Genomic DNA, 17,686 nt, shown 5'->3' on the forward strand with positions numbered 1-17,686 from the left:
TCATTTAAACGTACATACTATCAAAAATTGGCTCATTTAGCCTCTTTTAGTAACCATGGTTAACTTTTATTTTTAAATTTATATATTTATTAATTAAATATTAATATATTTTCTCTCTCTTTCCTTTTCATTAATTAAACAAGGTAATTTATTTTATTATTAAATTTTTTATTATTTTAATATTAATTTCACTTTTATATTTCATCTTCTTTTTTTATTAATTTTTATTTCTCATATTTCTTAAATTCTAATTTTTTTAAAAAAATTTAACAACTTATTTATGAGTTTTATTAACAACTTATTTATGAGTTTTATTAACAACTTATTTATGAGTTTTATTAACAACTTATTTATGAGTTTTATTAACAACTTATTAATAAAAAAAGAAGATGAAATATAAAAGTGAAATTAATATTAAAATAATAAAAAATTTAATAATAAAATAAATTACCTTGTTTAATTAATGAAAAAGAAGGAGAGAGAAAATATATTAATATTTAATTAATAAATATATAAATTTAAAAATAAAAGTTAACCATGGTTATTAAAAGAGGCTAAACGAGCCAATTTTTTATAGTACATATGTTTAAATGAGCTTTTATTAGTACATATGTCTAAGTGAGCTAGTTGTACAAGTACATACGTCTAAGTGAGCTTTTTTCCATAATTAATTATCATTTCATATAAAATAGATGTAGGAAAGGTAAGAGCTCTCGAATTGTTTTCCTATAACCTCACACTGAAAACGTTCTCATTTGGTTTCGAGAAATCTTTACGGTATCATCTATATCGTATTTTTTGAAAAAAACATTAAAGGTATATAAATAATTTTTTTAATATAATATATTGTAATATATTATATTAAAAAAAAATATTATTATAAAAAAATAAATTTAACTCTTATAAAATATAATAAATAAATGTATAATTAATTTTATAAATTTAATTGGGTTTATAGTGTTTCGGTAAAATTAGCATGAGATCGAAATAATGGCGAACACAAATATCGTCCCGATCAACTACCGATTCAACCGAAAAAAACCGATTCATTTCTGTTCAATTAGTTTCATCAATTTGTTTAATTTTAAATAAATTCAATTAATAATATTTAATTGATTATGAATTTTAGTGTAAGAAATAAAAAATGTAAATTAAAATAGAAAGGAAGAGAGAGAAATAGAAGATGGGATCTAGAAGAAGAAGAGTATAAACTAGTAGGAAAAGGTCGAGAAAGATCTCCATTGAAGCTAAATCTTCAAATTTCTGGTTTTTCTCTCAAAATCGATCACAAATCTCAATCAAAAATCTCAATTTGAGGCTACCCTTTCTCCTTCTTCCCCAACCCCACCACACCACACCACACCCACTAAGCTTTCAACTGCTAACTTACAGTCAATCTCTCTTTCTCTCTCTCTCTCTTTCTAGATTCCAGCCCACCGCTGGTCTTACTTTTGCGTCTGTACATAATAAAACCCATCTTATTTATTACACGACCTAAAATTGCTCATTCAGGACCGCAACAATTCGATCCGACCATTTCTCACCTACTATCTATTCAAGATGGGGGACAATTCGTCCGATACCAAGAAAACCGACAGAACCGTCGCAGAAGAGGTGACCCATCTCGTTGATTCGGCAAAGGAGTTACAGGAATCGGCTGCTTCATTGATTTCGAGAAACACACGTGAAGAAGAATCTCTTCGTCATCGTGCTCTTTCTCTTGATTCAACTATTCGTACCCTACGTTCTTCAATCAAATCATTGGTAGTCAAAGGGACTATTTCTTCCAAAGAGGCTGATAAGGTAAGAAAGAAGAAACCCATTCCTTCTTCTGCATGCATATATGGGAAGATGCGTGTGGCGCTGATCAGCTATGTTTGGATTGTTGTGTTGTGTTGCTATTGAAAATACTTTGTCTTTAGCTGGAAGAAGAATTAGATCGAGCTAGTTTTGGATTGACTGAAGGAGATGCAGCCTCGTTTCTTCCTAGCAGATCTCATGGTGATTTCAGTGTTTTTTTACCCTTTAATTTCTTCAATTAACTTTTGCATCTTTGAGATTTAACCCATTTCTGGTTGACGCAGCAGGACAATTTTTGAGTATGTTTCTTGGTCCAATCAATGTTCGTGCTACAAGAAAGGATGTTAAACTGAAGGTCAAAGACGAGTACAATAGTTTCAGAGTATGTTCTTCCTTCCATCATGCTTCAATGTTATGTCCTAGTTGAATTTCCTGGTTTCTTCTACTGAAAATTGATCAATCAGAAGTTCATAAAGGGATATGCTTAAGCAAATACCTCTAATTTATCTGTTTAATTGATGACAAATGACTAAGAATAACAAGAACTTTATATCTTTTGGTGCTTAAAGGAAGAGAGAATCCTCACTGGAGAAGTTTATTATGTTCCTTAACTGATATGTAGTCATTTAACAGTACAATTTGTTAGTTATGTGTCCACTTTTGTGCTGTATGAAGCATGGAGGAAAATTTAAATAAGGATTTCCATGTCACTTTCGATATAGAAATGTGAGGATGTAAGGAAAATCCTATACTGGATCTGAAGTATGAAACCCATGTGTATAGGGTAAGTAGATATTGGTCCCATTTTGAAACACTTTTTTTTTGTCATATCACTGGATTAGGATGAGATCAAGTTTTTTTTGTTGTTAGTCTCTCATTGGATCAGGATTCAGATCCAGATTGAGAAATAGAAAGTGTTTCCAATGGGTCTAGGGAATGGAGGGAATTCCCAACCAAGTTTTATCATACTCATGGTAGTAAAACTGGAAAAATGTAGTTCTTAAAAAGAAGATTTAGTTTTCTTATTGACTTCTGCCAGCAGTTATTTTCTTAGAATGTATGTTAGAATATTGTTTGAATTCCTTTACACCATAAAAAATTACTGTGGTAGGTAATTCATACCCTTTCGAAGCAGAGCAGGATCCAAATCTGAATGTTAATTCAAGTTAATAAAGAAGTAAAGTGTAATCTTGGTAGTGGTAATCTTCTTCACATATATAGCTAGGTGGAATCGAGTATTTCAACTCTTATCTAAACTGGAAAATGCTTCACATAAAGTCTTTGGACTATGCTTCAGCAAAGGTTTCTTGTAATGTATAGTGATATGGAGTTAAGTGAGAAAAGAGTTCTTGTACATAGATGAGGAGAGGAACCCTAGCTGTTAGGGAAGCATTACAGATTGAGACGTGAAGAGAAAACCCTAGTTCTATGGTGAGATACACTTAAGTGAGAAGAGAGAACTTAAGGAGCGGAATAGAATTATCAATTACATTCATCACATTCTTCTATTTATAGGCCACTGTCAACATAACTGCCACCATAACTACTACAACTTATTCATTTAACCACGTTTTCATTTCCTTGGGTCAATTTGTAACCCTTCCCTATCTCATGTATCATCTTATTCAAGTGTTGGATCACTATGGTCAAAGCAAAGACATCCATTTTTTTTTTCTTTCTAATATAATGTTATTAATGATTATAATCTCCATCATAGGAGCTTACCTAACCTGGCTTAGTGACCAGTCTTTCTCCCTTCCCTTATTTATTATTCTTTGTTAGAACAGCCATTTGTATTGTAAGAATTGTAATTCACGACAACTTTATTCATAAAACTTCAACTTTTCCATTAAAATAGAATAAAATCAACTCTTGTGTTCTCTATGTTGTCTTTGATCATGGAAATAATTGTTAAGTGATATCTTTCTGCAAGTCCAAGTACTTCTTTTTGCTGTTGATCTTCTGGAAACAGATTTACCTCTTTATTCTGATGGCTTCTATTGTCAAGCCCCTAAGAATTATGACGCTACTGTTCTTGAATGTTTACTGTTGTTTTCTTTTACTTTTTAAAGATTACCTTTTATAATATCACATAGTGATCTGGAAAATCATCATAAAATGCTATGCGTTTGTAATATAGAGTTTCTGCCAAGCAGGATAGAACTGCAATTCTGTTTCTGTTCTTCCCATCTCTGCTTCTTGTTTTGAGGTCATATATTTGGAGTGGGTGTTTACCTGCATTGCCAGTCCAACTTTACCAGGTATTCATTTATTATTTTTTCCCCTTGTTAATCTTCTTTTACCTTTTGATTTTAGAACTGTACAAACTGAGCATGGCTTTGTCAGGCATGGTTGCTATTTCTTTATACAGGCTTAGCTTTGAGAGAGAACATATTAAGAGTAAATGGAAGTGATATTCGTCCATGGTAAACATTAATAACTCAATGCATTTCTTTACGTATTCTTGGTTATTTATTATTCATAAAGGGGTTACTCCACTTCTACACCTAACCTGAGAACTTGCTTCTTTGTTTGGATTTTGAAATTCAATTCAATAAGTATAATTTGTTATGCAATTGTGATGAACTTGTTAAATCCAATCGGGCATTTGGTTTGACTCACATCTCGAATGAATTCAAGGACATAATGCATCATTCCCCCAAAAGTGGATCCCACTCTCACAGCTCCAAAAATTAAATTGTGCATTTAGATAGCTTCTTAAACAACGACCACACTCTTCACAAATATTCACTTTTTACTTAAAAAAAACCTTTGCATTGAACACACAAATACAGTATTCCTAACCTGAATCAAAGAATTAGTAGATTTGTTCCTCCCAAAATGGGAATGGGCCAGGGTTACGAACTTATCATAGAAGTAGTAGGATTGTAATTATGTGGTGATACAAATTATGAATGATATATCTAGTTTTCTCTCATCTTGAGGCCTATGTCCTATTCTCACCTATCTTTGTCACACATAGAGGAATACATATACTTATATATTTACCATATTTAGCGAGAGCGTTGTTTAGTGTAGTTGTTTGTTGTAGGCGTAGTAGAAATGGTTTTTAGGGGGGTATATGTATTTTCTTTTTTGTAAAATCCGGTGCCTTAATTTATTAAATGAAAGACAAAGTCACATACAAAAAAAGGAAGCAAAAATAAAAGATACCCAAAACAAGCTGAGTATGACAAGTGAAAAAGACAATACAAATCGTGAGAGAATTTCTGAAAAATCTCAAATCTCCAAGTCAAGATTCTCAAACGAACTTAAATTGATAAATGAGGTATATTTATTTGGTTATATAGTTCAAGATTGGGTTTCTCTTTGTTTTTAAATGTTTGTCATTGGAAAAGTGTTGAGATATTGCTACTATGTGTGCCTTTTTGTTACTCAACAGGTGGATTTACCATCACTACTTTGCAATGGCAATGGCACTTATAAGTCTCACATGGGAGATAGAGAGAGGATCCAACTGTGCAAAGGAACAGGTTAACTTTCTTTTGGAAAAAATGAAAAATTTCATTAAAACCATAGTAAATGTGAATTATGTGTCAAAGCTGAAAGTGAAGTCTCTTGTTGCTGGTAATAATAATAAAACGAAACTTGTTTCGTGTAGAGAGGTGTGCAACTGTTTCTACAATGGGCTATCATGCAAGGAGTTGTTATGCTTCTTCAAAATAGATATCAACGTCAGAGACTCTATACACGAATTGCCATGGGAAAGGTGGTTTGATCTTCTTATACATGTTTTGCCAGCCAAAACCCAGATGGGACATAACTGTCACCTTCTTCAATACTAGACATGGGCTCTTTGTTATTATTATTAATTTTATCATTTGAGATCATTCTTAATAATTTTTTCCAGGCTAGGAGAATGGATGTTGTATGGGGAGAAACTGCTGGTGTGAAAGGTCAACTATGGCTTCTTGCACCCATCCTGTTCATATTACAGGTAATTAAAGAAATTGAGATGGTGACTTTGGCATACGATATAAAACATAACAGATAGCCATGATCCAACTCGAACAATCTTTTAATCTGTTTAGTCAGAGGATTAGAATAAAGTTAGTATTTGTTTTTGGCTATAGATTAGATTAAAGGTTATATAAGCTTTCATATGTTAAGAAGAAGGTGCAAAAACCTTTATTTTGTATTTTTGAAATTTTAAGTACCAGTCTGGCTTGAGTTTATTAATTGTAACTACTTTTCATATGCTAAAATTTTTCAGGGTTTCGAAGCATATGTAGGAACATTGCTACTCGGAACTGCATTTGATACTTCTGTTTCTGAGTGGCAGGTGAGAACTCGAACCTTTTCGTATGCATTTTCTTTTATATATTTTTTCTGCTGTGACCTATAAAATTATATAATCCACCTTTTCATCCAACTTACATTTCTTAAAAAACAAAAATCTAACCCACCATGGTAGCTCAACCAAATGTCTCTGGATCAATTCCCATTAAGAACTCTCTGATCTAAAGGGGTCGTGCTAGCCACCCCCCAAAAAAACCCAGATCACAAAAAAAACAAAAACCTTTTCTTTGTTTTTTTTCCCAAAAATTTCAATCATGTTAATATCTTACTTAAAAATTCAGTAAATATGGTGGTTTCTCATTGGAATTGAGATAACTCAAGAGTTGTGGTGTATTTGGCAGGTGATAACATGTGGGATCATTCTGATTATAATGGCAGTTGGGAACTTTGTGAACACAGTGCAAACATTATTAGCGAAATCACGATTTAAGGCAAAAATGATCAAAAGTAAAAGCAAGGCTGATCTAATAAATCAGGAGAACGCAGCAGCAGCAGCAACAACTACTTGAATTTGTAAGTCGAAAATGTAACTGTTATGATATTTGTGGCGTGTTTCGATCTTGTTCGTGAAGATAAGAAGTTTCGGTCAGTAGAGTTTTAGTTAGTAGTTGTAAGAGGATGTCTAAAATTAAACTATTTTCTTATTGTACTGAAAGCAATTTTGTGAGTTTTTATTTTATTTTATTTTCTTGATTGATGTTTCATTTTTTTTAAACCCTTAATCTTTCTATATATTGGAATAAGATTTTCTAATCATTAGAAAAGAGTTGCATTTATGTTCTATTTAGTTCACCTTTTTTTCTTTTTTTTCCTATTTTATTATGTGTTTGTTATCAACTTTGCTCTATATTATACCTTTAGTAATTGCATATTCTTAAATGTTTTAGGAAGTTACAATGTGAAGTCCAACATTTGTATATACTTGAAAAAACATTTTCCCCCCTTTTCTTTTTAATTGTTATAGAATGAATTTGTGTCTTACAAAGTTACAAACCGATTGTCAATCACATTTGTCGTCCGATATAGGATCTCTGATGAACCTTTTGTTTTCCTCTATCTTGAATCTTATAAACTAGTATGACCCCTACTTGAACTTAAAAAAGTTCTTAGTGAGAATTGAAAAAATGTCAATTTTTCATTGAAATCAAAATTGTAACACAAACGAGATAAAATCGTATATCAAACAACTTCTGGCATCACCGGAAGGATCGAAACTACATTCGTAGCGGCCAAGCCAGTAAAAGGAGCTAAGACAAGGCCCATAAGCAGAACACCAGACATGCAACGGCCAAGCCAGTAAAAGGAGTAAAAGGAGCTAAGACAAGGCCCACAAGCAGAACACCAGACATGCAATGTGAGAAAGAGGGGTCTCTTGCGGTGCAGTTAGGTTCCAGCCAAACCAACACCACTCTAAAGACTCCTTACACCTAATTAATGCTAATTTGGATACTTTTTGAACAGTCTTTGAACCTTTGTATTTGGCTCCTTGACGGAATGCCTTCAATTCAGACAAGAGATTACACGCCACACTTCACAAGGAGTCTTGGAAATGGCAGATACGGAATCCTCGTCGTAGTAGTGCCGCCGAGAGAGGGCAGTCTGGCTGATCCCTCTTCCTTTCTTAGTTGACACGACCTCATAATTTTATTTTGTTTTTTCCAAAAAAAATAAATTAATGATATTTCTATAAAGCAACTTCATACAAAGTTTGAAATAAAATTGGCTTTAAGTGGGTAACCAATGAAGAAGTTTCAAATCAATTTGGCTTTAGATAGATGACCAATGATATAACAATTCTATGAACTTTGCATTTCAAATATAATGTGACAAAGAAATCTTACAATATAAACAAAATGTGATTATGTAATGTTTAATATCCGAAAGAAACCGCAGTCTCATAATCAATTCAGAATTCAACGTAAATACTTTCTAAGATTTTGAGCTTCTCCGTTTCATCTTTATCAGCAATCCCAGAATCAATATAGCATAGCTGAAAAAAAGGATCAATATGTTCAAATATTTAGCAAACAAATCTATAAGAAGTAACAAATATGAACCTGGTATTGCGGTTTCCTCAATGTATGCCCTCCTCTTTTTATTAACTTCTGCCATCCAACATTTTCTCGTAAAGATCTTTCTAAAGCTACCGTACTCTGCCCATATAAATCAGAATGATTAGAGTTCGATTCACACTCAGAATGCTATCTGGTTTACTACCCGGGAACGCTTTCTAGGTCTGCACGTGAAATCAAAACAACATATGTTCAGACTTACATGAGCAGGATCCAAAATCAGCAGGTTATACTGTCTTGACCCGTTTTTCTGATGTTTAACTTGGATCCCCACAATGGTTCTTGAATGGCCATCATGTTGGAAATACAAAGGCCTGTTCAATACAACAATCATTAAATCAATGTCGAAACAAAACCTTAATCATTGAAACAATCAGAAGAAAAAGATATTACGTTTTATCACTGACAATAACACGATCATTGCCTGGTTTTCTAAAATAATTCCAAATCCATTCCATTAGAACCTCATGACCACGTTTGGCACTACTCGAAGATACATCTGCTCGACTCCCTCCCGACAGAAACTGATCCATTGGCCCATAAACTTGATCATGTTTTCTCTTCTGAACTCCCTGATTTTCCAAACACGGTTTACTGTCAAAATCAACTATTCTAGCACGAACACCAAAAGAACGAAAAAGAGCAGCACACTCTGTAGTTCCAATCCATTTCCTTTCTCCATGAATCGCCATATCAAAATGCGACGATCCAATAACATCAAAACCTCTTCCCCAAGCAATTTCAAGCCATCTCTGTAACGATGATATATCAGGAACAAAGCCACAACCACCAAACAAAACCTTCTTCGATTCCTCTCTTTCCGAGAACAAATTCGAACTAAGCATCTGTATGTTACGCCAACCGCAGCCCCAACCAACATCTTCAAATTCGATACTCTCGAAATGATCAACATAGCCTGATATTATACTAGTTGATTTTTCAGATTCTAGATCAAGACATTTCTTTAACAATGTCATCAATCCAGGTTCAACTTTATGGAAATTTGCCCTAATTTGCAAATCAGATAAAGAACGTATCTTTTTTTCATGTATGTCAAATTCTCCACTTCCATTCCCAGTCTCATCATATTCAACCTAAAAATGAGTACGATTAAACCCTAATTTTTTTTTTTTTCAAAGATGAGATTGTAGATTACAAAGAGACGTACCAGAGAGATTGCTTGAGCTACTTCTAGGTCAATCGCTTGTTCTTCGTTCTCAAAATGATTGTTAGCATGCCTGTAACATACAGAATATCAATGGCGAAAATGATGATATGCTAAAGCGAGAAAAGAATGGCGTTTACCTTTCCAATTCCATGGAGGGAACATCTTCGTTACAAAACGGGCAAATCGTGAAATCCATATGTGTATAATCGTAGCGTTTTCCGGCGAAAACTCTTCTCTATTTGTATGAGTATTTCCACCGCCGGTGCGCTGGCCGCCGATTTGTTGACTGTATTTGCCGTGAGAAATTTTAATACATATCAATAGACAATTTGAATAATTATTTTGTCATGTTATTAATACATTATAAAATTGGTCAAAAATAAAATATGGAGTTTGATTTTTTTATTATTATGTTTTGTATGGAATATATATTAAAGAATTGAATAATGATTTGGGGGCCGAGGGTGGGGCTCAGATCATAAAGCGAATCTATGTGGCATTGCCACGCTGGATTTTTTGAATTAAAAAAAAAATTAAATAACTTTAATTCGCCTGTCCTTCTCTCTCATTACTCTCTCTTCTCGCTCCCTCCTGTGTAAACCCTAGTCGAGTCGTAGTCTAACCATTGATTCTCTCTCATTACTCTCTCTTCTCGTTCCCTCCTGTGTAAACCCTAGTTGAGCCGTGATGTATTTTCTGTCTCGCCGTGGAAGCGCTCAACCATTTCCATCAATCTCTATTTGCTGCCACTTGTTATCCGTCTCGCTGTGGAAGCCCCTCGCCTCCTCTTATATTCTCGCCGTACGTATTCTCCAATATCCAATCGCTTCTTGTTATCTATTCTCTAAAATCAATGGATTCTGCTACCGATATCAACATCCCATCTACCGTCCCCCCTAATTCCGACATTGTAACGACTCCGAATGCACGAAAGAGGAAAACCATCCCGAAGACACGAAAGAGGAAGACCAACGATGTTGACAACCAAGATTTTGGAAGGTAAGTTATCTTTTGCGTGTTATATTTCGTAATAACTAGTTATATTGAGCGTAAAATATAGTTATATGAAGCGTACTAAGTAGTTATATGAAGCGTAATTAGTAGTTATATGAAGCGTAATAAGTGGTTGTATGGAGTATAATATGTAGTTATATGGAGCATAATAGGTAGATATATGGATCGTAATAAATAGTTATATGGAGCGTTCACCTTTGTCATTTTTTCAGTTCGAAATTGTCAAAAAAAAGAAGATTACCGAAAACAACGATTCCAAACATCCGCACTTCTCCTCGGGGCCTATGTAAACTCATGAATGGACTGTCGGACCTCCAGAAGCAAGCTGTCAAGGACATCGGCTTCGGCTCTCTCCTTTCCTTACGTGTCTCCAAATTGCCATCCTCAATTGCAATGTATTTGTTTGAACACTTCGATAAACTAATGTGTTCCCTGAGTCTGAGCAACCATCAAAATATGGTTATTGACGAGTAAAGCTAAAAAAAACTTAATATAATGCTGAATTATGCTCTATAGTTATTGTTTGTGGTATCATAGTCAAATAATTTATTTGAGATCTATATAATGAGGCAATCAGCTCAATATAACGAGTCAATGATCTCAATATAACGAAGCAATAAGTACAATATAACGAAGCAATGATCTCAATATAATGAAGCAACAAGTACAATATAACGAGTCAATGATCTCAATATACGAAGCAACAAGTACTATATAACGAGTCAATTATCTCAATATAACGAGTCAATGATCTCAATATAGCGAAGCAACAAGTACAATATAACTACAATAATGCGGTAAAAGAGAATTGAGTGAAGACTATTGTTTGTGGTATAGTAGCTGGGTCATTGAATTGTTGCGCATCTGTTGGTTCATCCCGCATTTTTTTCTATAACAAAATTTAACAAGGCAATTAGTTAAATATATTACATCAATATAACTAGGCAAGGAGCTCTATATAACGAGTAAATGAGCTCAATATAACAAAACAACTAACACAATATAACGACTCAATGAGGTAAAACTAACATTTGTTGAATGTTTGGACTTGTTAATTACTTTTTCTACGGCAGATAATTTTCGTTTTGTTGGTGGCCTACCTCGAGCCCTCACTCTAACCTTAGTGTATTTAGATCAATATATATGTGTATTGAGCTCAATATAACCGTGTATTTAGCTCAATATATCCGTGTATTGAGCTCAATATATTCGTGTATTGAGATCAATATAATGATGTATTGAGCTCAATATAACAATGTCAATATAAAGTTGTATTGATCTAAAGATATAGGGAGGATAACGATTAAAGATAACAATGAAAAAATACAATATCAAAACATAGTAGTCATATGGAGTTACCCGAACAATGTCAATATAAAGTTGTATTGATCTGAAGATAAAGTGAGGATAACGATTAAAGATAACGATGAAAAAACACAGTATCAAAACATAGTAGTCATATGGAGTTACCTGACCACCGTCGATATGGTTCTCCGGAGCAGCCACCGTCGAAATGTATTTATATCGAGTTATATCCTGGCCGCCGTCGATAAGGTTCTCCGGAAGAACTGAATCTATTCTAGGGTTTACAAGAAAGGTTGTCTGGGAGAGGATAGAGAAAAGAGAGAAAGTAGTTCCGTGCGTTTATATTTCTTTCTCAGATCATAAAACGAATCTATGTGGCATTTTTTTTATAGCCTGACAAAGTACACATGGCAGCCACGGAGGATTCGCTGTATGGTCGGAGGCCCAGCATCGGCCTCCCTATCACGACCCTAAAGAATTAATTGAACTTTATAATTTAAATGTGGCAATATATGATGATAGAGATTGTTCAGTGACTCTTGTTTTCCACAAGAAAAAAAATGAAAAAAAAGTATGAAGAAAAAAAAATATTTAATTGTGTTGTCAATTTTATCTCAAATAAAAAAACATCTTAACTAACTTTATTAATGTTATTTAAATTTTTTAAATAAAATTAATTTTTAATATTGATTAATTTCTAAATATGTTGGATTTTAAAAATAATATTTTATTTTATGATAAATAACTATAATTTTTAATTTATTTTAACATTTGTTAGTAACCATACAAAATTGGTTTTTTTGTTTAAGTAAATATGTTTTTTTAGGTATCAAATGTATAATACGATAATTCACCGAAATTAAGATATATCAGGTAAGGTAAACTTAAAAGTATGAATTTTTCTATATTTAAACTTTCGGTAAAGTATAAGGTTTACCGTACCTATAGAAATTCAACTTTCGATAAATTTTTAAGATATACCGTACCAATTCACCCATAAATGAAATAAGTATTACTAGGTCTAGTAGTAGTCACAGGTTGACTATACTTAATTAAATATATAATTATTTAATTATATGTAATAAATTATATAATATATAATTAAAATAAATAATAAAAAATAATTTAATTTTCACTTTAATTTTCAAGTTGAAAAGCAAGTATTTTAGTTGGAACATTATGTACATTTTCTATTCACTCATGATCTGTCCGATCTTCTGATTTAGAAGAGAAAGTTTCATAAAACTTATTAAGATCTCACCTTGTTTCTGCTGGTAATTGGCTTATTTCTCCTCAAGTCTTAATTATAGCCCATTTATTTATTCAGAATAATTTTATTATAGATATTTTTTTATGGAGCGCCATCTCAATGGAGCAAAAAGACTACATACCTTATCTAATTAAAAAAAATAATAATCCGGAAACAGTTGCTTTTGCTGGTACTTAATCGAAAATCAAATAAAAAATCGTATTTAAATTTGAATTTGTTTAAAATTTGATTCGAAAATCAAAAATAAAATTCGAATTTGTTCGAATATTCGGTTTATACAAAATATTAAACATTCCTTGATGAATGATTAAAATAATGTTTGATTAAAGTTAAATTTTTATTAAAAAACAAATAAACAAGCTCCACTTCTATAAGCAATTTGAAAATTAAAATAAAGAAAAAATTAACATTATTTTTAAAAATAAAATATATATTCACTCATAGAGAACACCTAAGGAATTACTAACTCCTAAAATTTAAAACAACTTTATTAATTAAAAATTGGCAAAAGTTGTTACATGTAATAATTTACATTGATCCATTTCAAGTGTTATTATTATTATTATTAGAAAGAATTATATACACAAAACAAAACAAAAACTGTCCAACAAATCAAACAAAATGCCTATACTTTCTTCATTGTTCCAAGGGATACACTTTTGGAGAGCAACAATTGTTTCATTTCGCGATACCCGTTTAACTCCTCGATCGCATCAGACATCTTCCTTGGTAGGAAAAAGCTCGACGATTCCCTTTCACCTTCGGTCCTAACTGAAAAACCAAAAAGTAAAAAAAACTAAAACTCTTTTTCATTAATTCATGTTAAGTGTATAGAATCAATCTTACCCGACGACATTGAGTTATAATAACTTGGATCTTGACGCAAAGGTGGTGCTGTCCTTAACATATGAACAAGGGCACCCACAGCAGCATCTTGCGATTTTCTAGCTGTTGAAGATCTTTCTGAATTATTATGATGTTCATATCCACCTTTTTTCTCGTCATGTCTATGCCTATATCTGGAGAGAAACAAACAAAAATTGGCGAGAGTTAACCAATGGAATAGATTTGAATTGTCGTAAACCAATGGAATAGATCTGAATCTGGATCCAAATGGATCATATCTCGAAACTGAATATGAACCTGATTGTCTTGTGGAGTTCAAATCATGATATGGATCATAAAATGTTCAACATATGAGAAGATTTGTAGTACCTGACAGGAGGAGGATCAACATCATCAACTATAAAAGGACATGAAAAAACATCATCCAAATCATCTTGTAAAGAGAATCTACTCGAGCTTCCAGAAAATCCAAAGTGCGGGGAGCCACTAGAGGATAGCACCCCTGAAAAACGGCCAGAATCATCTTTGCCATCTTTCAAAACCTACAATTAATCAGACAATTCAATTGTTTGTTCAATGTAATAAACAAAACATAAAAAAAAGAATTGATCACCTTCGAGGATTCTGATTTCCTCGACGTTCTTATAATACCAAGGGGAGAAGAATCATGAGATGAACTATCCATCCTTGTGTTCTTCGGAGAAGGAGGAGGAAGTTGATGTCGATTGGGATCAGAAAGGTTGTGAGATTGGTATTTAGGACTTCTCCCCATCATTTGATGTGTAATGCTTACAGGAGCTGTTTCAGATAACTGGCGAGTTTTCGTAAAATTGTCATTATTAAGAAGATGGTTTGGAGAATACGACGAAGGAGATGGCGAGAAAGGTGGTGAAAGCTGGTAATCATCGAAACCAATGTTCTTATAAACAGGAGCTGTTCTTCCACTTGTCCAACTGTGTGGACGATGAGGCTGAGATTGAGCTGATGAAGGTGATCTAGATGGGAAAGCCCTAAATGGATCTGCAGCAGGGCTAACAGCATAATCAACGATTATCTGTGGAGGAAATGATGTAGAAGTTTCTAGGTTTAAACCAGATAAACTTTCTCGATATGTAACTGACACTGAGAGTCTACCATGAGCAGAGTCTGCAGAAAAATTGCATGGTTTCATTGAATTCTCTTGTTCTTTCGAAAGTGGAGAACCAAATGAAGATACCTTATAATTGATATCGAAATCACAAGTCTCAACAGATTTAGAAGATAGTTTTCGAAAAGGACGATATGCAGGAAGCATTCTCATAGTTGAATAAAGTGTACGCAATAGTATGATCAATTTCTTGTACATCTTCTTATAAGATGAAGAAGAAGATTCAACACCAAATTGATGAAACATTGATTTGGAATATTCATATTGAACAGTCCATCTTTCTAGTAATGTCTCAACAGATTTCCCAGACTCAAATGCTGCAGAAAGAGTATGATTGGATCTGGATGAAGAATCTGTCATTTCTTGAACAAGTATTATGTCGATAATCATTGGCTGAACAAGATTTCTATGCCAAAAACTCAAATTATCCAAAACAGGAGGACGATCACCAAGCAATAAGTTGAACCATCTATTACTCTTTTTACTCGGAATAGAAGAGAAGTATTCACCATTATGATGATGAACAGATGGGATTCTAGAATCAAGTATCATATGCAAACTTTTGATAAGAAATTGTGAAACTATTTGTTCAAACCTGCCATGATCAGCTGATGAATTATACTGCAAATCCATGTTTCTCTACTATGCACAGTTTTTTAACCTAGAACGAAGAATTCAGGAAAAACTTGAATTTAGCTGCACGAACAAAAAAAAGCGCAGAAAATCAGCGTTTTCACTCTACAGTCATTAGTTGCGTGAAGCTGATAGAATCATCAAGTGAAGGAAAATGTAGATTATGAACAAGTAGACACAGATCAAGATGTTGATGCAAAACTTGAATTTAGCTGCAGGAACAAAACGAGCACAGAAAATCGGCGTTTTCACTCTACAATACAATCATCAGTTGCATTAATCTGATATCATCGCGATGATGCAAGTATAATAGAATCATCAAGTGAAGGAAACTGTAGATTATCAACAAGTATACAGATCGAGATGTTGATATAAGACTTGAATTTAGCTGTAGGAACAAAACGAGCACAGAGAATCAGCGTTTTCACTCTACAATACAATCATTAGTTGCATGATCCTGATATCATCAACGATGATGCAAGTATAATAGAATCATCATCAAGTGAAGGAAACTGCAGATTATCAACAAGTAGACACAGATCGAGATGTTGATGTAAAACTTGAATTTGGCGGCACGAACAAAACGAGCAGAGAAAATCAGCGTATTCACTCTACAATCAATAGTTGGATGAATCTGATAGCATCAACGATGATATAAGTATAATAGAATCATCAAGTGAAAGAAACAGTAGATTATCAACAAGTAGACAGATAGAGATGTTGATGTAAAACTTGAATTTAGCAGCAGGAACAAAACAATTGCAGAAAATCAGCGTTTTCACTCTACAATACAATCCTTAGTTGCATGAATCTGATATCATCAACGATTATGCAACTATAATAGAATCATCAAGTGAAAGAAACGGTAGATTATCAACAAGTAGACACAGATCAAGATGTTGATGTAAAACTTAGCTGCACGAACAAAATGAGCGCAGAAAATCGGCGTATTCACTCTACAATCATTAGTTTGATGAATCTGATAGCATCAACGATGATGTAAGTATAATAGAATCATCATCAAGTGAAGGTAACTGTAGATTATGAACAAGTAAACACAGATCGAGATGTTGATGTTGAAGTGAATAGAAACATATAGCAATAACAGTCCAAAATATACAGATTGAATGGAAAAGGTGAAGTAAAAATGAAAATCAAAGAGTTGAATAGAACAGAAATAGAGAAGAAATTGAACTTACTCGGATGCTGGAGGTTTGTTCAGAGAATGACAAAATGATAGAGAGAGAGAGAGACGTGTAATGATAGGGCGTATGGTGGGGTCAAATGAAGAAGAAGACGAAGAATCGGTGGCGTCTAAGCAGAGAGAAATGTGGTTTTCCGGCGAAGGGAGTAAATATTGATTACTCATCAATGGAGTAATTCCAAATTATGGTCATCTATTTATGCAAATGTCAACTTCTAACTTTAACGTTACTTTCTTTTGAATGTTTAGAGAAGATTTTGGTATTAGAAAATTGACAAAGTTATTTTCTTTTTCTTACTTTACCTCCTCTTTCTCGTTTTTTTTTCACAATTTAGATTTGAGTTGAGATTGTGTTTTGTTCGATTTGATAATATGTTTAGTCCGATTGAATTTATTGACTTAAATTTTTATAATTCGAATAATACTCTCGGTTTTTTTGTGTGTCCTTGCTCTTGTACATGTCGATTGTTTTGATGATATTTTTTCGAGAGGGTGTGTTCATTATCTTTTTAGTTGCAAAAGAGATGAAGTTGACAAATCTGTAATTATTTTTGATCGATTAAATAATGATCTCCGAAATTATGATTTTTTTTTATGAAAGCGAGAGAAAGTGAGTCTCAGATATTCCATTCCTTTTTTTATTTGTGATTATTGATTGATTATATATATATATATATATAATTATAGTTATTATTTGACATTGTTTACCAAGGTAAGGATAATTTTCACTGTGAATTAAATTTTTTGGTAAAAAAAATATAATAATGTTTGATTGGTTTCAGTTTTTTTACTTATTACTTATCACGTGAAATGGTAAAATTATTGAATCTTCTCCATTGAATTTTAATTTTTTTGTAAATTTGTTCTAACATTTAACATCTAAATTTTTGTTTAGTCATTTTGATTT

The 17,686-nt window shown here is 32.9% G+C and overlaps 3 protein-coding genes across 5 annotated transcripts; 1 reads left to right on the top strand and 2 right to left on the bottom strand.

Moving 5' to 3' along the window:
* Positions 1-1,215: 1,215 nt before the first annotated feature.
* On the top strand, positions 1,216-6,878 carry LOC124941876 (transmembrane protein 120 homolog). Of its 2 annotated transcripts, none has more exons than XM_047482239.1 (10): positions 1,216-1,803; positions 1,923-2,001; positions 2,085-2,182; positions 3,957-4,061; positions 4,147-4,226; positions 5,204-5,294; positions 5,423-5,530; positions 5,672-5,758; positions 6,035-6,103; positions 6,462-6,878. In XM_047482239.1, the coding sequence occupies exons 1-10, from the start codon at positions 1,561-1,563 to the stop codon at positions 6,627-6,629; spliced, it is 1,128 nt and encodes a 375-aa protein (XP_047338195.1). In that variant the 5' UTR covers positions 1,216-1,560; the 3' UTR covers positions 6,630-6,878. The 2 variants fall into 2 exon arrangements, with proteins under 2 accessions (XP_047338195.1, XP_047338196.1); XM_047482240.1 differs by having other exon boundaries at positions 2,088-2,182.
* A 1,025-nt stretch (positions 6,879-7,903) lies between these two features.
* Positions 7,904-9,676, bottom strand: LOC124942023 (zinc finger-containing ubiquitin peptidase 1). Its single transcript, XM_047482428.1, has 6 exons — positions 9,498-9,676; positions 9,361-9,430; positions 8,586-9,286; positions 8,395-8,506; positions 8,178-8,273; positions 7,904-8,110 (listed from the first exon to the last, which is right to left on the bottom strand). The coding sequence occupies exons 1-6, from the start codon at positions 9,554-9,556 to the stop codon at positions 8,027-8,029; spliced, it is 1,122 nt and encodes a 373-aa protein (XP_047338384.1). The 5' UTR covers positions 9,557-9,676; the 3' UTR covers positions 7,904-8,026.
* Positions 9,677-13,419: 3,743 nt separating this feature from the next.
* LOC124941677 (autophagy-related protein 13a-like) lies at positions 13,420-16,928 on the bottom strand. 2 transcript variants are annotated; one of them, XM_047482023.1, is made up of 5 exons: positions 16,775-16,928; positions 14,409-15,638; positions 14,165-14,337; positions 13,796-13,968; positions 13,420-13,720 (listed from the first exon to the last, which is right to left on the bottom strand). In XM_047482023.1, the coding sequence occupies exons 2-5, from the start codon at positions 15,573-15,575 to the stop codon at positions 13,575-13,577; spliced, it is 1,659 nt and encodes a 552-aa protein (XP_047337979.1). In that variant the 5' UTR covers positions 15,576-15,638; positions 16,775-16,928; the 3' UTR covers positions 13,420-13,574. The 2 variants fall into 2 exon arrangements, with proteins under 2 accessions (XP_047337979.1, XP_047337980.1); XM_047482024.1 differs by lacking the exons at positions 13,420-13,720; positions 16,775-16,928 and having other exon boundaries at positions 13,829-13,968; positions 14,093-14,337; positions 14,409-16,156.
* Positions 16,929-17,686: the final 758 nt, after the last annotated feature.

The sequence above is a fragment of the Impatiens glandulifera genome, chromosome 6 (assembly GCF_907164915.1).
Source record: "Impatiens glandulifera chromosome 6, dImpGla2.1, whole genome shotgun sequence".
In the NCBI taxonomy this organism is placed as follows: Eukaryota; Viridiplantae; Streptophyta; class Magnoliopsida; order Ericales; family Balsaminaceae; genus Impatiens; species Impatiens glandulifera.